Source organism: Notamacropus eugenii, chromosome 3, assembly GCF_028372415.1.
Source record: "Notamacropus eugenii isolate mMacEug1 chromosome 3, mMacEug1.pri_v2, whole genome shotgun sequence".
Lineage (NCBI taxonomy): Eukaryota > Metazoa > Chordata > Mammalia > Diprotodontia > Macropodidae > Notamacropus > Notamacropus eugenii.
The window spans coordinates 488930957-488953446 of NC_092874.1; the positions used below are offsets into that span (position 1 = coordinate 488930957).

The 22490-nt window shown below is 50.6% G+C and overlaps 1 protein-coding gene across 46 annotated transcripts in view; it reads left to right on the top strand.

Annotated features, from left to right (window-relative positions):
* CLASP2 (cytoplasmic linker associated protein 2) overlaps positions 1-22490 on the top strand; it is a 148159-nt gene that overhangs the window by 99735 nt on the left and 25934 nt on the right. For 19 of the 46 annotated variants that reach the window (XM_072599246.1, XM_072599252.1, XM_072599249.1 and 16 more), the window contains 8 exons: positions 4061-4231; positions 4816-4923; positions 7399-7461; positions 8141-8247; positions 9043-9066; positions 10091-10341; positions 13066-13129; positions 18798-18961. In XM_072599246.1, the coding sequence (XP_072455347.1) occupies positions 4061-4231; positions 4816-4923; positions 7399-7461; positions 8141-8247; positions 9043-9066; positions 10091-10341; positions 13066-13129; positions 18798-18961 (952 nt within the window). The remainder of the gene's footprint in view (positions 1-4060; positions 4232-4815; positions 4924-7398; positions 7462-8140; positions 8248-9042; positions 9067-10090; positions 10342-13065; positions 13130-18797; positions 18962-22490) is intronic. The other 27 variants (XM_072599256.1, XM_072599262.1, XM_072599272.1 and 24 more) reach the window with 4 other exon arrangements.

Here is a 22490-nt window from a genome sequence, read left to right on the forward strand (position 1 = left end):
ACACAGTAGCCCCCTCTTTTGTGCTTGCTCCTTCTGGCCGAGGGTCCTGTCACTGACGCTTCTAGGATGGTTGCCCCAGAGCTGGCCCCCACTCCAGCACCTGCCCCTCAATCCCATGTCCCTCAGCTGACTGTAGAGCGGCCCTGGTGTGAGACTTCTGGCCAACAAAGGCAGGATTCTGCCTCCTGCTCCCAGCCAGCTTGTTGACAAGGTGGGAGGGGAGAGTGGATTGAAAGAGCTCCTGCTCTGCCTTCCTTTTCCCCTTTTTGCTGTTCTTGGGATTGATGGAAAGCTGGAAGAACAGGAGCCTTGGCTCTCTGAGGGGACAATTTTAGATATTTTTACTGCAGTTGCTTGTTGCATCAGCTGCCCTGGGGCTGTTTGTGGGGCAGGGGAGATTCCCACCAGGGCCAAACATAGAGAATGTCTGCTCTGTTCTTGGCAGGAGTTTGGACTCCAGAAGCTTCTGCCTGGTGGTGTCTCTGCTGAATAGAGCCATCTGTGACTTCACAGTCTGCCCTGTGTCTCACACCTCACTTGTCCAGTTTGCATCCCCTTAGGCTGTGCTTATCAAACTCCATGAGATACTAGCATTGTGTGTCTGTGGCACAGGGGGTGAGGGAGGGAAGGGTCCACAGATGTGTGTGTGTGTGTGTGTGTGTGTGTGTGTGTGTGTGTGTGTGTGTGTGTGTGTGTGTGTGTGTGTGTGTGTGTGTGTGTGTGTGTGTGTGTGTGTGTGTTGTGTGTGTGTGAGTTCTGACATCGAGTGGAAGACCCCTCCTGGGGGCCTCTGCCTGGAGGGAACGCTGTGAGAGGAGCCTTCTCAGAATCACTGCTTGTCTGGGAGGGGATTCCTTTCTTGTGGGGCTGCTATGGCTTCGTCTTCAGTGACTTTAGAATCTGTCTGTTCAGGGACAGTTGGTGGCATTGGGGGTACCATGTAAAATGCGAAGAATTTAGGACCAACCCCCAAGGTGTAGACTGAACTGCATTTCAACCTGCTTGGGGCCTTGAAAAAGGCAGTTTGTGCCTTCCCATGTTATTGACCAGCAATTTAAGATCTCAGAATTGGGAAGTGCAGGTACTTCCTGCTTCCATGAAAGATTGTAGGGAAAGGAGGTGAGGAGAGAGAAAGAACCTGAGTAGATGTAGAAGAAGAGAATCCTGTAGGGGACTGGATGAGGTAGAACCAGGGGAATTGGTCAGATATTAACTTAACTGAGAAGAAATTTTCCCAGAGAGAGGAGAAATTGAGGACAATTTGGAAAGCACTTTCTCCTTTCTGGGCCCATCAGAGAGCATAGAAGGGGACTGAGGACCAATTTGAGGAGATCAGAGCTGGCCAGGCCAGAGAAGGCCAGGGCAGGAATTGTGGGAAGACATGGAGATGGAGGGGAGACTAAACTTCTTCAGGGCCTGGCAGTGAATGCCTCACCTCCCAGCTTTCCCTCCAGTATTGGTCCCTGCCCTGCTCAGGGTCCGTGGCCTAAGCGAGACTTATCCAGTGAGGATAACCTTTATCCCCTTCCAAGATGACACCCCCAGAAGGAACTTTAAAAGTCTTTGCAGCAGTTAGGAAGTCTTGGGCAGTTGGGAGTCCAGGAGCTCATCAAAGGCCAAGGATGTGGACAAGATAAATGAAGTGGGCAGTTGACCAGCTGACCAGACGATAGATCAGGTTGGCCATATTCTTGGCCAGAAATGGCTGTTAATGACATTTTTGCCAGGGATCTTTCAGATCAAGCCAAAAGAGATTAAGCTGCTAAGGCTAAGGTGAGAAGACCACTTGTAGCCTGCTCACTCCCCATCTCACCCCCTGCCCCAAGGTAGCGAAAGGCAGGGGTGCAGAAGGAGGGCAGACTTCTGTTCCCTGCAGTGGAGGGGAAGCTCAGGACTCTGAGCATAGGGCCATGGTTGCCCCTCACACTTTTTGCATCTGTTTTCTCCATAAAGGGAATGATCTTGGGAACAAAAATGAACAGCAGAAAGTCAGTGCCTGATGTAAGTAAGGGGATGTTGCATCAGGAGTGCCCCTATGCCCAGCAGGCACACCTAGAGTTGGGGAGACCTGAGTTCAGGCCCAGCCTCAGACACATGCTCCTAGCTGTTGCTATGGGCCTGCCACTGAACCAACACTGCCTACCTCATTTTCCTCTGCTGTAGAGTGGAAATCATGCTGGCTCCTCCCTCCCAGAGCTGTGGGGAGGGTCGCATGAGCTCATATTGTAAAGCACTTAGCACTGCATCATGTCAGTGCTGCTAGGTCTTGGCCCCATCATCAGCCCTTGAAGAATTCAAGTCCACAGCCTGGATAGACTAGACCCTCAGGTTTCAAAGGTGCCAGCTGATCGGTGCCCATGATGGCAGAAAGATCACAGAAAACAGGAGGGGCTTCATGAGACTGCAGAATAGACAGTAGCCCAGTTTGGGGGGAGGAGGAGTGAGAGAGAAGGGGGAGGTGGGGGGGTAGAGAGAGAGAGAAAGAGAAGAGAGGGGGAGAAAGGGAGGGAGAGAAGAGAAGGGAAGAGAGGAGAGAGAGGCAGGAGGAAAAGGGAGTGAGAGAGAAAAGAGGGGAGAGAGGAAGGAGGGGGAGGGAGAGTGAGTCTGCAGACCCTCCATCTGGGATCTGGACTTAGATCCTGGGAAAGTTCCTGAATGAGTCATTAGGGGGACAATTGGTAACTCTCCCACATGTGAACGTGGACTTCTTTGGGCAACCAGACTCCTCTTCTTACCGTTAGCGTAGCAGGGGGTCTCCTGGGAGTGCCTGGGGAAGCCATGCTTGGCCTGAGGCGAGTTGGATAAAGACCTCAGCTGAGAAGGTTCACGGGGCCAGTTTGCAGGTAGTTTGTTGTTGTGATTGTCCTTCATTCTCAAAGAGCACTAGGACATCAAGATGATGACACGACTTGCAGTTGACTTTGATTTGAGTGAGGGAGGATTGGGCAAGGCCACCAGCCTCACTTTCTTCTCCTGAGCCATTTGGGTCCAGTGGCCTGCTATTCACCAGGGCGACTGGAGATGGCCTAGGATGCAGTGGAAGACCCTGGCCCTTTCAGGCTAAGGTCTTAATCACATTCTCACTTTGAGTGAGATACACTCATTCAACAAATAGACTTCTTTAAGGAGTTACTCAAGGGATGGCCCCTTTAATCAAAAAGAAAAAATCAAGCTTGGAGGGGAAGACACAATTACTGTTTAGTCATTAGCACTGAGTGGATGGCAGCCTGAATCCCAAAGGATCCTGGTAGCCAAGGGCACAGGGTGTTGTAGAGGTAAATTCTTGGACTGACGTAGGCCCTATTGACAGAGGCCTGAGTTAGGCCTCCAAGACCAGGTCAATCCTGGTCATGCTCAGAAGGGGACAGGCCCCACTGGCCTCAGCCCTCGTCAGTCTTCCTTGGGAGCAGCATGTGCAGTAGAGAGGACCTGCATGACGCAGGGCTTGGACTGGCCAAAGGAACAGGAAATGTCTAAGCAGCCAAAGAGAAGTTTCACAGGAGCTGTGAAGCTGTCGTGAAAGGGTTTTCCTTTAGAGGAAGGCTCAGACTCTTGGGTTCCAGCAGGCAGGCCTGAGAGCTGGGGGCAGGGGAGGAGAGCTGTCCCAGAGTAGAACGGGTGACCCTTCTTGGGGGCTTTGAGCAAAGGCTGAACGGTAGCTTCTCTGCTCTGTCTTAGTGAGAATTCCCTTGGTGCCACCCCAGAGACCCCTGATGCACATGTCCCTTCTCTAGCCTCCTGAATGGCCAGACTCTGCTGCCCTCTATGGGCTCTTGTTTTCCCTCTGAGCCTTTCTACATGCCCCCTGCCCACGACCCTTAGAACAGCTTCCTAAATGTAGATGTGAGGTGGCTTTTTACTGTGTCATCGGACGATCAGAGCTCCCAGAAGCCCTTTGGCTTCCTCGCCTCCAACGGCCGAGTCTGGTTAGCATCTCATCTCTTCTTTCTTGGATCATCCCACTTAGCCTCCCATAATTTCCTACCACCTTTGAAACTGTTTTCAGGTTTTTATCGCCTCTTCCCAGCATTACCCTAATCTTTTGTTTTCTGCTGTTTAGCCGGCAGTCGCTCCGGGTCCCCTGGAAGAGTTTTACCCAGCACCACGCTCTCTACCATGAGCTCAGGAGTTCAAAGAATGTTGGTCAGTCCTGCATCAGCCCAGAAACGAAGCAAGATCCCGCGGAGCCAGGGCTGTAGTCGAGAGGCCAGCCCTTCTCGCCTCTCTGTAGGTAAGACTCACCCATGTGGCCTCTAGCCTGTTCAGGCTCACTTGCATGTCCCCCTGGGTCTCCTGAGCCCAGCATCCTCCTGAGAACCTGTGTGATCCACCGGCTTCCTCTATATTTTTGTGGTTGTCTCTATTGTCTTCTTGCCTTGATGAGGATTTTAAATGTTTTTTTGGAAGCAGACCATATACCTGCTCATCTTTAAATTAAGCAATGAAAAACGTCAGACTGCCCCAACCAAGCGAGCTTTGTCTTGGGTTTATCATGGGAAATGTTTGTCCAGTGACATTTCATTTTATTGAAAACAGTCGAGTTTTTCCTCTTTTTTTCCGACACACACAGGCATTCCCTGCTAGGTGCTGCTCAAAGCTAGGTGCTCCTGTGCAGACTTTGGACGGGGATGACCATGCCATGGCATGGCGAGGAGCCCTTTCCTAGGCGCTACTCAGAGGCCCTGGGGGATGGGCTGTTGGCCTTGAAAGGGTTCCCCCTTAGCAGATAGAGCCCAGGAGTTGGTTGGAGGCTGCCTACTAAAGAGCATCTTTTCTTACATCCCCCCATCCCCTTGTGCTGGTCTGTGGGTGCAGCGCGAGGCAGCCGCATCCCTCGTCCCAGCGTGAGTCAGGGCTGCAGTCGCGAGGCCAGTCGGGAGAGTAGCAGGGACACGAGTCCAGTTCGCTCTTTCCAGCCCCTGGGTGAGTACTGAGGCCCTCCTGGCGGCATGGCTTGTTCTGCCCTTCCTCACCTCGTCTCATCCGTCTCCCATTGCCTCGTCAGGGTGTGGCCCATAGTGGGCGCTGCTTGTCCTCTCCCCTTCCCTCCCTCCTCAGTGCTGATGGTCCCCGAGGAAGCCCAAGGTCTTTCCTGAGGCCTTGTGTGCATCTCTGGGCTGTGGAGGAAAGCCAGTTGTCCAGGATTTTCTGATGACTGTCCTACCCTCTGCTGCCCCAGATAGATGATTAAGCCCTGATGGACCACCTTGATTTCCATCTTGTGATACAGTCCAGTCATTATCCAGAGCATAGCCAAAAGGGAGGCCTTGAATACCATCCTGCTCACAGCTCCCTGCATGACCCTTAGCAAGTCAATGGCTCTGGTCTTCCCCTGCCCTCTAGTAAGTTATAGAAGAGCGTGACTGAGTGTCTCGGCACGTGGAAAGTGCTGCATCCAAGGTACTGTGAAGGCTCCAGTCTGGGGGTCCTCACAGACTGAGAGAGCCAGCCAGTCCTGACTGTGAGTGAGGGTCTGAGCTTTGCTGAGGCCCCAGGGGCACCTGGAGCTCAGCTTCAATGCTGTCTCTCCTGAGAGAAGCAACTTCAGGGACACAGGGACACCCATGGCATTGCCTTCACCCACCCTGGCCAGATGTGATGGTGTAGGTCTGCTGACCACCATGAGTGCTTTCCATCACAGTCAGAGGAGAAGGGAAATGGTGTTAGGAAGGGGAAGAGAGTGTACTGGAAGTGTGTACATGCGTATGTAGAAGCATGAAGAAGGCTTCAGATGGGAATCAGGGTGGCCTAAGCAGAGCTCCCCATTCACTCCCTCCAGATTTCTCCTCTCAGACATTTGGGGTCTAAAATCCCACAATTGCTATTAACACAACCAACATTCCCCTCTTTAGTCAGTTCCTGCCCATGCTGGCACTTTCTTGTACCCATCTTCCATGTCCTTCTACTCACAGGCTCCAGAAGCCCCAGGAGGAGGTGGGTGAGCTCCTCCACTCACACCCAGGAACCTCCCTCCCTGACTCGAAGTATAGACTGGTGCGAGCTGGCCAGTCCTGCCAAAATAGTATTGGTTCTTTGGGTAGCAGGCACCCATGGCTTTCCTAATTCTTTTGTGACTTCTGAATTTAGATTGTGATAGAAAGAAGTGGTTTCCTTTTCCTATGTTTTCTCTTCCTCAACAAATGTTGTTAGCAGTATTTGTTACCCTTCTGGGTGCTGTGTGGGGAGGCCCCTTCTGTAAGAGAAGAGGGCCAGCCATCTGAGCCTCCTGAGCTCTGCTCTTTTCTGGCTTCTGGATCTGGAGGACATGCTATCTCTGCTCCTTTCCTGCTGCCCTGGACACTTTCTGCAAGCAGTTAGGACCAGGGATTGGTGTAGGTGGGTTAGGGTTGGGTTAAGCAGACAAGGGCCCACGGGCCCACCTGGAGGAGATCTGTGCCTGCAGCGGCACACTTAGGGTTAGGGTTAGGCAGAGTCATGCAGTGAGTGGGGCATTTAGGGTTAGGGTTAAGCAGACAAGGGCCCTTCGGCCCACCTGGAGGAGAGCTGTGTCTGCAGCGGCAGCTTCCCCACTGCACTGCCACTGTACCCATGGGTTGAGTCCTCTTCAAACCTAGCCAAGAAACTGCTTCCTCCCTGTGGCCCCTCATCATCTTTCTCATTCAGAGCCTGCTGTGGCGAGGTCTGGGGAAGGAGCAGGCCACTGAGTGATGTTGGAGGCTTCTTCCTTGTGGCCTGAGCCCTGGAGCAACATGTAGCTCCATGATCCATGTCCAGAGCCTGGGAGAATGAATGGACACTCTTTCATCTATGCAAAATATCCTTTGGCTTTAGGGTTCTTGAGCTGAAATTGGGCTGTTGTAATTTCCTACTTTTTCCTTACAAATTAAGTTCCACATACGCTTTTTTTTTAAATTCAGCTTGCTTCAATTTTCTTGCCTCACTTTGCCTTTTGGGGCACAGAACTAATGGGAAAAAAAGCAAATGAATGTGTGCCTCTTTGTCCAATGGGAAGCTCAGAGCGCTGCCTGCTGCTCTTGTCCCTGTTGCACTATTTTTAGAACAAACATTTTTTAGGGTTGCGGCCAGATCTGTTTCAGGACAATAGCCTGGATTTTGTGGGAAATGCCTCTTCTCAAAGTAAATGCCCATCCAGGATAGATCAGGGAGAGCATTTCAGGAAAGCCTCTCTGGAGGGAGGGGCCTGGGCCTGTCCTCCCTTCCCACCCGTCCTCTGCCTTCCCTCTCCTCCCCAATCCAAAGCCTCCTTTGGTTTTGAATCAGCATGCCTGTGGACAGAGAGCCTCTGCTCTGGGGCAGCACGACATGTGTCTTGGGCCCCCCCAAGCCCACTAGCTAGCTCACTCCCTCGCTTGCTCGCGTGGCCCCTGCTCCATTCCCGTGGTAACAGGCAGGCTTTGTGTGGTCCTGTTATTCCAGCTTCCAGGCATCACTCCAGATCGACAGGTGCCCTCTACACCCCCGATGTCTGCGGGGCCGCAGGTGAAGGATGAGTACCCTCGGCTCTCGGCTCTGCCACCATCTTGCTTTCGTTCTAACTGCGTTTCCGTTGAATCATCCACCCCCTTTTTCCCAAACCCTAATTGATTGATTTCCATCCAGTCCTTGCGCTAGAGAATCCCCCCACATAGAGTGGTCATTTGTGGCGCTGCCTTCTCGGGGTCCCTCTCCCTCTCTTGTTTTCTGTCCCATCATGTTTAGACTCTTGGTTTTTCCCTTGCATGTCATTTTCTAACATCGAGATGCATATTTGTGGTCCATTTTATGTGCTTGCTTTGAACACAGCCATACACACATGCACACACATGCACGCACATGCCCATGCGCACATACACACACTTGCTCACGCACTTCCATCCCCTCCAGGGTGGCCTCCCACTGGGGTACTCCGTTTCACCACTGCCAACAGCGCTCCACATGGCGTCAGGCACTCGGCCTGGGCTGGAGCTTCCCAAAGGAGCCTTGGCAGCTCTGAGACGAGGCCAGGCCAGGGCCGCCCAGCATGGGCTGCAGCTCTGGCCCAGATAGTTCTCCAGTGTCTCCATTTGAATCGCTGTTGCTCTCTCATTTTTACTTTGCTTCTTGTCCATCCCATGGCCTTTCAAACCCTGTGACCTGGCCCAGGGCACATGTGATACTTGGCTTCCTTCTGTCATGGCAGGGGCAGGCTATGGGATCAGTCAGTCCAGCCGCCTGTCGTCCTCCGTCAGCGCCATGCGCGTCCTGAACACAGGCTCTGATGTGGAGGAAGCTGTCGCTGATGCTTTGGTAAGCACACATCTTGTTTCCCTCTTAGTTGTTCTGGTGCTTGGGGACCCCCCCAATCCCCTACCAAAGGAGGCATGGCCTTCCATGCAACCTGATGGGGACAGGCCGTTCTCTGGGAGCAGTTTCAGTTACTCCTAAAGGGAAAAGGAAAATCTCCTGAGCTTGTTGGAAAAGGAGGGCAAAGGTTCCCCTCCCAGAAGCAGCCAGAGTCTTGCCTGGGTACAGACCCCAGGGGCAGAGTGTCTGAGGGGACCCTCATTTTCTCACACCCTGTCAGGATTTCATTTAGGACAAGTTTCATTTTTGTTTTAAACACCGTTTTTGTCAGCTCATTGGTCAACCCAAAGCCTGCTTTAACCTCTTCTCAAGTGTGTCGAAGACTGACCACTTTGGGAAGTGTGCACACGTCTCTTTGGGGGGAATGAGAAGAGTCCCTCTTCTCTCGCATGCCTCCAACACTCACACTGTCCTTCCTTTGCCCCATCGGGTCATAGAGCGCATGTGTCCCAAGGGGACCACAGAGTTCTTGCTGGAGTTTCCTTGGCGTCCAATGGGAGGGAGACGTCCTGCCATCCCCTGGTCACCAGCCGACTGACCCAGCCCCTTTATACTTTAGAAATGGGAGGGGTCAGCAGCCAGGCTTCCTTGTTCAGCAAGCTGTTTGCTGTGGCTCCCTGGCCTCCCCAGGGGCTGGCCCTGTATTGGGAAGCCAGATGTTCTTGAAAGAAGGGAGGGCTAAGATGGATATCTTCTCACTGTTCTCCATTTTTTTCTTTGATAATTCACTGCTCTCAGCTCTTAGGAGACATGCGGACCAAGGTAGATAAATCGCTGTTTTCTCTCCTTTTGTGAACACCTTTCTCTTTCTGTGCTGTATCCACACCACACTCTCAGCTAGTTCTCTGACAAGAAAGGAGATGTACAAGTCAGGTCACCCTGGGTGCACAGGCAGGATCGGAACTGTAGACTTGAGAATGGAGACTCAGAGAGAGATTGAAAGCTAGGAGGGAGCCGGGCACTAATACCTCTTGGCCTTTGGGGCCTGACCCCATTCCTACTCCACAGGCAGATTGGGGAAAGAGATGGGAAACCCATCAGCTGGAGGGGGCCGTTAGTGATAGAACAGCTCAGTCTCATGACCCTATGAATGCATGGCTTGGTTCTCATGTCACATTCTCTGTGGAGGCAGAACTTATTGCTAGTGACTCTCGCGACTTTAGCTCATGGAAGTTTCGTGGATTTGCCATCCACAGGTCTTGTAGAGTTCTCCCCACACAAATGAAATTCAGCACAGACTTAGTGCCACAACCGTCCACCTGTTTTTTCTGCATGAAGGGTCCCCCAACCCCTCTTAGAGAGTCTGGAGTAGGATGGGGAAGCAGCAGCCTCAGCATCCTTGGGTTCAGTCTTTTGACTGAGTCCAAGTTTTACAGAACAGATCCTTTTATGAAGGGGAATTTGTTCTGTGAAGTTTAGATTCAGTCAGGGCCGCACGTGAGGACCTCGAGGCCACAGATTCCCCACTCATGCTTGCTTACTGCTCTGACTTGGAAGGCCAAGAGTGAGTTTCTTGGGTCAGCCCAGTCGGACTTACAGAAATGGTGCGGCTGCGAGCCCACTTTGCTGTTGAAGGGCAGGGGGCTGTAGCGTGTCAGGGCATGGATGCAGGCCAGGCCCTGGACTCAGTCCTCAGGGAGAGGGAGCAGGGATGAAGGAGGTGCCCTGGGGAGCAAGCTCTATCCTCTGGCCATTGGAAGAGCCTTGGCATGTGGGGCATGGGGATGGCCAGTTGTCCCTCCTCCCCACACACACATCTCCTCACACTATGCCCTGCTGTGCCCAGAAAAAGCCCGCTCGCAGGCGGTATGAGCTCTATGGTGGCGGCATGTACTCAGACGATGACGCCAACAGCGACGCCTCGAGTGCCTGCTCTGAGCGCTCCTACAGCTCCCGGAATGGCAGCATCCCCACCTACATGCGGCAGACGGAGGACGTGGCTGAGGTGCTGAACCGCTGCGCCAGTTCCAACTGGTCAGAGAGGAAGGAAGGCTTGCTGGGCCTTCAGAGCCTGCTCCGGAGCCAGCGGACGCTGAGGTAAGGGACTCTTGATTCCCCAGAGTCAGGAACACTGCCTTTGAGCATGGACTGCACAGGGAGCCTGGGGGGTGGCACACAAGCCTCCGTTTTCTCATCTGTAAAATGGGGATCATGTTGATATTACCTGAGAGCTCGAAGAAGCCTCATCAACACAAGGGCCTCAGGACATCCTTCTTATGCGGATGGAGGGCAGTCTGGCTTTGGGCCCAAACCTTTTTCACCTTCTCTCCAACATGTGCTAGGCTGGCGCACCTGCAGGTGCTACCCTAGGGAGACCCCCACCAAGAAGCCTCCCGGACAGCAAGCATGGCTGATGGCCCCCCGCAAAGTCTGGACTGTCTGTCTGAGTCCTTCTTTACTTGAGGGTCAGCTATACTCTCTTTCCTGAACTCTGTGTGTTCCCCAAAGATTTGTCTGTTCTAGGCACACAATGTAGCCTTTCAGGGTTCGTGCAGGCCTCTCTCTGCTCTGTTTCTTTCTGTCTCTGTCTCTCTCCCCTCTCTGTCTCTGACTCTGCTCTCCCCTCTCCCTTTCTCTTCTCTCTGTCTCTTTCTCCCAGCTCTTTTTCTCTCTCCTCTCCTTAGCACTCTCTCTCATCCTTGTCTCTCCCTCTCCCCCTGTCTCTGTTTCCCCATTGTCTCTGGCATAAAACAAAGGGGCTTCTCCCCTTGGGCCCAAACTCCTGGGCCCCAGCAGAAGCCCAGCTTAGCTTTGGCACATTCCATTAACAAGTCCATGTGTGCCAGGCTCCACCTCCTGGGGAGACCTCAGCCAGAGATGGTTGGAGAGGGGCCTCATGGAGCTGAGGTGAGGGTGGAGGCCTTCCCAGGCTTGGCCGCTTGCAAGTGTAGCCTTTTGCAAATGGCGCACAGGGCTTCCGGGGAAGTCAGGGTTGTAGTGCAGGAAGATGCAATTAGTATTAGGATATCTTGCATACAGCACCAACCCTGCACAAGATGAATGTATACATGCCTTTGCTCACCCTGGAGTTTTTGTCCGTCTCTTCCATTTCCTGGTCAGCCGACTCCCCTGCCCTGACCACAGAGCACCCCTTGGGGCCTGGCTGGGCCAGGATCATTTCTCCATCTTTTATGAATTTGAGGATTAGCTGAACCATGAGGTCTGCAGCAAGCTCTTAGCATTCGCTGAGGAAGTGAAATGCCTTTTTCATTTGCCCCAGTAGTAGGAGGGAGGTAGCAGATGTGTAGGAAATCTGTCACCGAACAAGAGAAGTAAACCTCCTGTTCCCACGCTGATGACCTCTGTTACCTGGACCTGTCTCCAGCGTGCCAGGATGAGGGGCCCTCTCAGGCCCTCTTGTTGGCCTAGGTCAGAAAGTGACCAAAATGCCCATGGACATCCCTTTCCCCTGCACATGCCAAAATGGCCCTTTTTGAGATTGCAAAAACCTAAAATCAAGTGGAACCCATCAGCTGGGAAATGACAGCCTCAGCCAAGGGCCAAGAATGTCAGAGCTGGTGATGGAGAAGAAATAAGGACTGACACTAGGACAAGGGGGAGAGGTGTGGTGCTGGGTGGGAGGAGGGTGACGAGGTGGCCTCTGCCCGGCTGGGCCTTGAAGTGCATCCTGCTCCACTGTTTATGACCCTGGACCTTAAGAAATGTCTCTTAGGAGATAGTAGGGATAGAAAGAGAAAAGCCAACCAAGTGCATGGCCCCTAGAAGGGGCATCCATAGGGCTCAAGGCTCCAGACCCTCAGTTTGTGCTGACTCGAGATGAACAGGAGGGATGGAAAGGGGGCCTGAGCCAGGGGAGTTGGCCACATGACCAGCCGGGAGGCCTTTTCTCTCCAAGTGCCTTCCAGCCCATGACTGCTGCCCGCCCCACCAAAGCTGCTCTCAGCTCCCTCCCTCCTGCTGCTGTCCCCTTGCCATCATTTACAGCGCGCATTGCTAGAGAGAGCACTGGGCACATGTCATTGATTGCATCCTCACAGCCCCCTTGGAAGGGAAATTCTGCTATTATCCCCATTTTACAGTTGGAAAAACTGAGGCTGGCAGTTGTGAAAGGACTTGTCCAGGACCCCACATCTAGGAAGGGAGGATCTGAAGCTGGATTTGAACTCAGACCTTGCTGACTCCAGGCCCTGCGCTTTGTGCATGGTGGTGTTTCCTGGGGTCCTGGACATGTTCCAGTCCCTTTTTACGTTGTTACAGATTGTGGCTCCCAAGTATGATGTTCACTCTTTGAAGGCAGAGACTGGCTTTTATTGTAGAAAAGCCACACAGTTCAGCCCAGCGAAGTCAGCCAGCCAGTCCAAACAGCCCCAAATCCCCAAATGTCATTGAAAACAAACTCCACCCTTTGGAGATGAACTGACCCTAAACTCAAGGGATGAGGGCTAGTCCTGGGCACAGGGGCAGTGCCACAAGAAATGAGAAGGATGAAATCTGCCTGGCAGAAGGTGCAGACTGGGCTGGCATGGGGTCCTCGGTGTGTGTGACCTGTCCCCAGGAAAGATGCTGTCCGTGAGCCCAGGCCGGGCTGGCAGAGGATCCTTGGTGTATGTGACCTGCCAGCCGGGTCTAGTGTGCTGACATCCACATCCCCTTCCCCATTTGCTCCTCACTGTCACCGCTGGGCCCTGTGTAATACGGTGGTCAGCAAACTATGGCCTAGTCACACTTTTAAAGGCAGGGTTCAAAAGCCTCCTTGAAATTCTAGCTGGTTATTAATTCACCGTTTTGTCATTTTGCTAGTCGTGTCGAGCTGAAAAGATTGTGTGAGATTTTCACCAGGATGTTCGCTGACCCTCACAGCAAGGTAAGTGTGATGCCGCAGCCCCTTGCCTCCTTAATTCATCTACATGGGCAACGGAAAGCCCAAGTGGTCGGCCCCCAGTGCTGCCACCCACATGAGGGGTGGGAGGTGCCAACCCCAGGAGCTAATGGGAAGCAGCCCTTCTCTGGAAGCCAAGTCTGTGTGTCTGTCTCCTGGAACAAAGCCCACGTGAGTGTACAGTCAGACCTGGAAAGCCAGAGTGGAACCAGGACTTTGGGTGTGAACTTTTCCCATTGCTGTGAAAATTAAAAGCCTCACTTAGGTTCCTGACAGAGCGTGGCAGCCTCACTCCCTTCACCAGACTTCCCGGCCTTCACTCGCCTTTCACTTTTTATTTGTTTGTCCCTGTTTGGTCACATCCTGTCTGTCACTTACCTTTGTGTGTAACCTATCCCTTAAAAAGGAGCTATGGCGACTCAGTGGAGACAACTTCCTCCTTGAAATTCCTTCTCAGAAGGTTTGTCTTCTTCAGAACCTTCCTTCCAGAGACGCACACCCTTTCACAAGAAGCAAGAGCTCCTTCTGGGAACCCCTTTCAAAGGCAGAGTGGGGAACGGACCCTAGTCCATGGGATCTGGGGCCTTTGGGAGTCTGAACCCTCCCTTCCTGGAATCCTTCTGTCTTCTTCTGGGAAGGATCTTTTTAATCCAAAATAATGCAAAAAATTTTGGATTGTTGACATCCTAGAGAATGCTGAAATGCAGGACAGTTTTTTAAACCAGGAGCAAAAGTTAGTTTTCAAAAGGAGATTCATTATCTTGAATGCAGACGAGGGTCAAGAGAAAAGGTAGTGCCCTGGGCCTTCCCTGCCCCATTGGTGTGCACTGATTGCTTTGAGCAAGATGAGCCACATTCAGGCATCTCCAGTTCTCACGGCTGGCAGCCTCAAGCCAGGCGAGACGGCCAGAGCAGGGTGCCCGGCAGAGGGCGGGGGAGACGTTGCCAGCTTCTCCCAGGGCTGAATGTCCTGGGTAGTGTGATTCTCAAAAGGAGATTGTGGGTAGACTGTGCTGGGGGCAGTTGGGACCGCGTGCACACATGATCACATGTAATAGTATATGTGATGATAATAATAACTAATATTTACAATATATGCCAGACACCGTGCTTGGCAGTCCTGGGAAGTCTGCATTCTGTAGTTGCGGCATGAGGCAGGCAGCCAGTGGTGAAGTGACTTGCTTAGGGTCACGTGTCTCCAGCAGGATTCAAACTCGGGTCTTGCTGCTTCCAAGGCCAGAGTTTTATCCCTTGGACCACATAGCTTCCTCAGTAAACACAGTACAATCTATAAAATACAAACACACACACACACAGAGTATATACACACAGATACACAAATGCATTCGTGTGTGTGTATGTGTGTGTGTCTGTACTCTACTCCCTGGACCGTCACTGCTCTGGCCAGCCAGCTCCATTCCTGTCACTTACCATGGCAGAGCAGTGGGCCAACTCAGGAACTTCCAGCTCTGATGGCGGCGGGGGAGGGTGTCCTTCTTCCAGCCCCAGCAGTGAGCTCAGAGCTCCCTAGGGTTCAGCAGCAGCCTAGCCTTTCTGAGGACTGTTGGAGGCCTGGGTGAGGTGGAGGCAGAGGGATGTCTGTTTGCATGTAGCTCCTCTATGACATGCCCTACAGACACACCACAGATGCTCCGGTGGCCAACAGGTCCTTTGGAAAGCTGTGGGCTTTTCTCCACCTGTTGACGCTGGGCCTATGAGGGGCGATGGCCACATATGCCCTGGACACCACACCTTGGCTAGAAGGATGGCCAGGTTAGGAATAGAATCTGGGGCACTGGAGTGACTCAGGACTAACCTGAAACAGATCCAAGCATTCCAACAGCGTGAATAAAAGTATGGCATTCATTTGGGCTGCTCTCAGTTCATTTTAAACCAGAAAACTTGTCAAGGTCCTTTTGTCAGACAGACTCCAGAGGAGGGGCCGAGAGCTGGCCCTCGTCCTGTGCCCCTGGGCCAGTCATTTCACATTTCATTGGTCAGGGACCCTCTGCTTCCTTCCCGGCCCTCCCACTGCCGGACAGATGCCAAACTGGCCAGGGAGGGCCTCCCCACCCCTACCCCACCCCTCCTGTAGGCAGACACTACCGCTTTCCCAGGAATTGAGGTTTTGGCTCTTCCCTGTCATGCAAGGCTCCCGGCAGAAAAGAAGTTCGAGTTAATGATGAACTTTTGCAGAACAACATTTGTCGTCTTTTATTTTCTGTGTTTTCTTCCACACAGGGACTTTGCATTGATGGCAACTAATGTGTGTGTTTTTCTTTTTTTTCCTTTTCTTTTTGCATGCTGTCTCCTGTGTTGGAACTCTCGGTAGAGAGTAAGTTGGTTCATATTTGTTGGAAACCTAACTTTGCTGCATGACAATGACATTAACCCTTCTTCTCTCTTACTTTTTCTCTCCCGAAGATTCATGCAGTGTCAGACCTGTTGCAGTTTCTGCAACTCTGTACAATTATGCAAACCATGTGGGTCTGTTTGGAGATGTGCTTTTCTCATCTACTAATTAACTGACGTAATTGGGTTCTGTCCTTCTGTCCTAAATGTGATGATGACTGGCACACCTAAAACAGCTGGCCCTGCCCCATCCTTAGCTGGGCAGCCTCTGCCCCTGGGCCATAGAACAGTGCCGAATCAGCCATCAGAGGCCCCAGGTTTAGGCCCCGGCGTGGCTCCTCGGTGCCCCTGTGGCCAGGGACTGGGCCTCAAGGCAAGGGCTGGACCAGTTGGCTCTGAGACTCACTCCCTTTTGCTTCTTACCCCAAGATGAAATCATGCAACTGTCAGTGAATGCCCTGCCAATCTAGACTCCAGGAGGAGGTAGATGGCACGTGGTCATCTCTAGACAAGGAATTTCCAGTTTTATCTTAGGAAATCCAACATCCCGACCTCATTAGCCAAAGCTCTTTTCTGCTTCTTCCTTAGTTGACGTCCAGTGAGGGTAGGTGAGATTTGCTCTTAAAGTCAGGCATCCCTTATGGTAGCACGTGGGGGAGCGGGTAGTGCATCTCATCCCAGATTCCACCAGCATCAGACAGGCCCAGGCATGGGAGTGAGAAGCCCTTGGAACTTCAGAGCCAAAGGCTGCTCAGATGCCAGTAGACCCTGTCACCTGAATGGGGACCAGAAGAGCCAGTGACCTTGATGAAGTCTGAGATGGTGTGTCCATCCATCTGCCCTAGTGGGATGAGTGTTTCGGGGTCCAGAGAGACCCCAAAGGGTGTGTCAGAGACAAGCTGCCGTCCTCCTCAGATTAAAGTGGGATTGGGAGATCATTAGCAAAACAAATAAAAATAAAATAAGACAGAGGTAAGATTACACTTTAAAATGAAGTCAGTCTACAGCCTCCTTCCCTGCCTCCAGGGTGCCTTCTTGACAGATCTGTGGCCCTCTTGTTTCTGTTTGGGTAGCATCTAAGGGGAAGGAGTCAAGTAGGGATCCATGGAGATTTCAACTTCTATTTCAGAAGATCCAGACAGGCATGGCAGGAGGAGATCCTTTGGAAAAGATCAGTGACATGATGGTCTGCCCCAGTCTTCTGTTCTGCTTCCTGTGGTCAGGCCCCATCCGGAGGCATGTGCTTGATTTTAGGAAGAACAGTGAGGGTACAGAAGTGCCTTGGATTGCCTGGCCTCTGAGCACCAACTGAAGGCCCTGGAAGAGGAAGGACAGGTGTGGCCTCAGACACTAGTGATGGCACCTTCTTTCTGTCTCCATTTCTTCCTCTGTAAAACAGGGATAATGTGAGCACCCTCTTCCACAGTGCCTGGTACACAGTAGGCACTTAAAAATGCTTGTTTCCTTATCCCCTAGAAGGCTCTGTCCATGGAGAGTTCTCAAATCAGGGTACACACCAGCACCTTCTCACAAATGGCACTTGGTATTCTGGATCTGATTGGAACCGCCCCAGATCCAGAAGCTGCGGTCGCAATAGTAGAAGCTCAGGCTTCGTGCAAAGAGCAGTGTATTCTCACATGCTCCGGCCCCGCAAAGGCAGAAAGCTCTCAGGAATCAAGGAGAAGGAAGAAAGATGAGTATTTATTAAACTCCTTATACGTGCTGGACACTGACTCTGCCAAGCACTTTACAATTTGGATCGCATTTTCTCCTCCTAGAAATGAGGAGACAGATGGAGGTGCAGGGACTTGACCAAGGTCACACAGCTAGTAGGTGTCTTATGCCAGAGTTGAACTCAGGTCTTACTTGCTAACCCTGACTGGGTACTCCCTGCATGTCATGGCTTCAGGAGCAAAGGCAAGTTTGGGAGGACAGTTTTGGAAATGCTTTCCTTTGTTCCCAAAGGACCAAGAGGAGGCACCACAGGCGGTGTTCACTCTTGGTGTCATCTGTGTGTGCAGATGTCTCCTGGTGGGGATTGTGGGGATTGTCTGGAAGAGGCTCTCCACTTGGGGTGGGTTAAGCCAATGTCTGGTGCACACACCATCCGCAGCACAAAGGTTTTGAAGCACTAGGGGAGGAGTCACTGATATGCCCACACTGATACCGTACTCGGAGATCAACCAATGAAAAACCTATGCCATCCGTCTTCCAAACACTGGACTTAAGCCTCTTCCAGGGGAGCAGTGTCCTCATTAATTCATCTGGAGTCTGGCACATGCTAAACAGAAGAGAACTCTCATTAAAGCTGATTTCTCCAGATTCTCTGTAAGGTCTTGTTTGGCTAAACATTTTATCAGTTTAGATTATTCCTCATTCTGCTACCACCAGTTAAATAAATGGTCTTATGGGGCAGCACGTGTTATGTTATCCACCTCATATGTAATGACGATGGGACCCTTTTCTGCAAGCAGACCCAATGCCAGGGAACGTTTCCTTTATTAGAAATTAGGCACAGTGTTTGATCTTGGGCATTAGACATTTTTTCTAATATATTTGGCTAGTCTAGAGGCTATTTCAACATTCCTTTGGGTTGGTTGTAAAAATTAATAATCTGAATGTTCATGTACATCAGAAAATCTGAAATTGGCCTATTTTCTCTCTTGTCATTGCCAGATAATTACATACTGTTGACTCAGGACTAAATGCATGCAGTTGTCTGCTACAATATTCTTCCAGGCCCTCTCTCTTTTCCCCCCTGCAACTGAATGTGGTTGAAATGTGCTTGTCATAACGTCCTTGGGGCCAACTTGTCCAATCCAAATCACCCCTGTTGCCTCCTGGTCAGAGGCCTTTGATGGCAGGCAGGCTGCTGTCATTGCTAGGAAGACCCTGAATGGCTTCCATCTTGGCCTGTCCAGTTACTGTCGCCCAACTTGGGCTGATTCCACAGGAGTCCACCAGAGGCCTGCCCTCACTGCCCTTGGCCACCACAGCCTGGGGCCTTAGGTATGCCAGCCATCATGGCAAGGTTTCCTTTCTCGAGTGATGCTGCATGGACTAGAAGCTAATTGTCCGAGTTCTGCCGAAGTCGGGCCATGTGTGAGGTGTCCTCTTCTATCGCAGAGCCCAATGAAAAGCAAGACAGATTGTTTTCCTGCTTGGCTGCCAATCACTGCCTCGTCTGCCTCTGATTCCTTTGTTTCTTCCTGGTTCCGTTTTGAGTTGCGTCCTGAGGGTCAGTGTGTCCTCCTCCCCCCACCTTTTCTCTCCTCATCGTCCTCATCTCTGCCAACTGTAGGTCTTCAGCATGTTTCTGGAAACCCTGGTGGACTTCCTCCAAGTACATAAAGATGACCTTCAGGACTGGCTCTTCGTATTGCTGACTCAGCTGCTGAAGAAAATGGGTGCAGATCTGCTTGGGTCTGTCCAGGCCAAAGTTCAGAAAGCCCTGGATATCACCAGGTAATGCCCTCTAGGATGGCCAGCCAGGTTCTGGGCCATTCTGAGTATGACCTGGAGGGAGCCCTTCTGAGTTAATTTCAGATAATTCTGATGGGTTACATTTGTTAATCTTAGCAAAAGGGCCCATACTTTTGGTAATGTGGCCATTTGGTGTAAGATTAGTTTATGGGGAGTTGAGCTAAAATGGGCATCTGGAAGAACCTTGAGTCTGAATGCAAGACCTGGGGTTCAGGGTTCTGCCCTGCAGCTTAGTGCCTCTGTGGCTTGGAATATCCCTTGGGCTTCCAGAATGAAGGTAAGACTCACAGGATTTTGTGGATATCTCTTAGAGAACTTTGGAATCCAGTTGAGTCCCATTGATTTAGTAGGTTCTCCACCAAGTGCTGGCTGAACGTCTGTTCTGTGGCAGGCACTTGGGGGAGACCAGGAAAAAGAGAGAGTCCCACTCCAGTCACGCTCATCTCAGGCTCTGTGCCTGGACCTGAGTTAGGTGATACAGCATGTATATGGATAAGTTGGTTCGAGATCATTGAGGGACAGAGGTGAGCTTTGGAGGAAGCCAGGGATCCCCCAAGTCGGAAGGGAAGGGAGACAGCCAGCAGGCCCTTTGGTGGAAGGCAAAGTATGGGACAAAGAGTGATTGGATGTGGCTTAGACCGGGAGGTGGTGGAAGGGAATAAATGTCAGACTGGCCAAGGTGGCTTATGAGCAGAGAGAGATGTGGTTAAACCTGAGAGGAGGAGGAGGCCTAACAAGAGGGGCAAAGGGCATACAGATTCATTAGCTGGGCTGAGCAGCTGCTTGGGCCTGGCAGGAAAGTGAAGGAGAAAAAATGCCTCCATTGGCAGTATTGAGGGAAGAGAAAGCAGCTCCCCACAAGGTTGGGCCCCTGTGGTCAGGATGGTAAAGGAAAGAAGTGAGTCCCTAGCATCTGTGAGAACAGACAGAGGGGTATGGGGTGGGGGTGGGGGGGAGCAGGGGAGAGCTGGGAGAAGAGGGCCTTGTTAAGCAAAAGAAGCAGGCTCTGCGCTTCAGGTACTTCCGTTGTCCTAAGGGAAAGAGACCACCAGGGCCTAGGGAGGTGGTTGTTGTGTTCGTCCTTCGTTTTCGAAGAGGACTGTGACATCAGAGAAATGATGACATGACTTGTACTGGACTCCACCTTGAGTGAGGGGAGGCTGTGCAAGATCACCAGCATTGCCTTCTCCTCCTGAACCATCTGGATCCATTGAACAGATATTCATCAGGATGATTGGAGATGGCCCAGGATGCAATGGGAGACCTTGGCCTTTTAGGCTAAGGCCTTTTCAGGTACTCACTTAAAGTGAGGTAATACCCATTCAGTGAATAGGCCTCTTTAAAAGTATTCATGGGGATGGCCCTTTTAATAGAAAAGAAAAAACGTAAATAGACAAAACATACTGGGAAAGGTGGCACCAAGTGGGATAGCATCCAAATTCTTAGAGAAGAAGTTAGAGGACTTACTGGAAGAAATAGAAAACAAAACTACTAGTGGGAAACGTGAACCGCTTCCTCTCAGAACTGGATAAATGTAGCTACAAAATAAACAAGAAAGAAGTTAAGGAGGTGAATTAAACCTTAGAAAAGTTAGATATGATAGACCTCTATAGAAAACTGAATGGGGCTAGAAAGGAATAAACCTTTTTCTCAGTGGTATATGGCACAAAAATTGACCATGTACTAGGGTATAGAAACTTCAGAATTCAGTACATTAAGGCAGAAATATTAAATGTATTCTTTTCAGAACGTGATGTAATAAAAATTACATGTAATAATGGGCCATGGAAAGACAACCCAAAATTTAATTGGAAACCAAATGATCTATCCTCAAGAATGAATGGGTCAAACAACCAATCACAGAAACAACCAATTACTTCATCCGAGAGAATCACAATAATGAGACAACTTATGGGATACAGCCAAAGCAGTTCTTAGGGGAAACTTTCTATCTCTAAATGCTTACGTGAATAAAATACAGAAAGAGGAGATGAATGAATTGGGCATACAACTGAAAAAAAGGTAGAAAAACAAGTAATTAGAAATCCCAATTAAATCAAATTAGAAATTCTGAAAAATCAAAGATTAATGAAATGGAAATTAAGAAAACTGTTGAACTGATAAATAAAACTAAGAGCTGGTTGCATGAAAAAAATAAAACAAATAAATCCTTGGCTAATTTGATTTAAAAAAAGAAAACAAATTACCTTATCAAAAATCAAAAAAAGGTGAGTTTAAAACCAATGAAGAGGAAATGAAAACAACAATTAGGAGGTATTTTGCCCAACTGAATGCAGATGAATCTGATAATCTCAGGGAAATGGGTAGATTTACAGAAAATACAAATTGCTCAGGTCAACAGAAGAGGAAATAAAATACTTAAACTTCTTTCTTGTTTATTTTGTGGCTAGATTTATCCAGTTCTGAGAGGGAGCGGTTGAGGTTTCCCACTAGTAAAGTTTTGTTTTCTGTTTCTTCCAGTAACTCCCCTAACTTCTTCTCTAAGAATTTGGATGCCCATGTACCTTCCCCCACTGCTCCCAGTCTGCCACATGACAGCCTTCCAAGGGACTTGACTGTCCTGACTGTCTTCCTCTAAACACACTTCAGCTTATCAGCATCCTTCCTAAATGTCGGTGCCAAGGATTCATAATTGTTTGGTATCATCTGACCCAGACAGAGCCTAGAAGAAGCCTCTGCTCCTCCTTCCTGAAGACAGCCCCAGGTCCCATCAGCTCTTGGAAAGCTATGTTGCCATATTGACTCATGGGAGCTAGTCATCCGTTATTGCTTCCAGGTCTTCTGCATCCATCTGCTTTCTAAACATGTCTTATGCTTGAAGCTGCTTTTTGCTTCGTTTTGTTTTATCTTTTTAAAATCCAAGACATACCTTACAAGAATTATCTCATTAGATTTCATCTTTTTAGATCCAGCCTCGTGCTCTAGCTAGCTTGTCAGCTCTTTGCATCCTGACTCGGTCTTCAGAGCAGGAGCTGCCCTTTCCAGATTTGTAACAGCTGGAAGCTTGTCTTGAACTAAGTTATTGAGACACTGTTCAACAGCACAGGGCCAAGCTGCCCAGGAGACGCCCCGCCAGCCTGGTGTTGACTTCTTCATGGTGATCATTCCAGTGTCCATTCAGCCTGTCCCAAATCCCTCTCATCGTGTTCCCTAGTCTGGGTCTCTCCATCTTTTTTTACAAGGAATAGTTGGGCAAAAAATAGGTGTTTTCTAAAGTCCTGGTAAGCAGTATCTGCACCAGTGCTCTCTTCTAACAGGCCAAGCTGTGACTGAGCCAGCTTCGTGAGCTTCACTTCTTTCCTTATCTCTGTGGCTAGCTAACCTCAGAATCTGATTGAATCTTGTTGCTCTCCTGCATGTCCCTCTTTGTCCAGGATAGCACTGGCCCATCTTCAGTGATGGTGCAGAGCTGCCAATCTCTTCAGCCAGCATACGCCACCATAGTTCTGTTCTTTCCAGTGCAAGGGCCCTGGGAAAAAGAGAAGCAAAA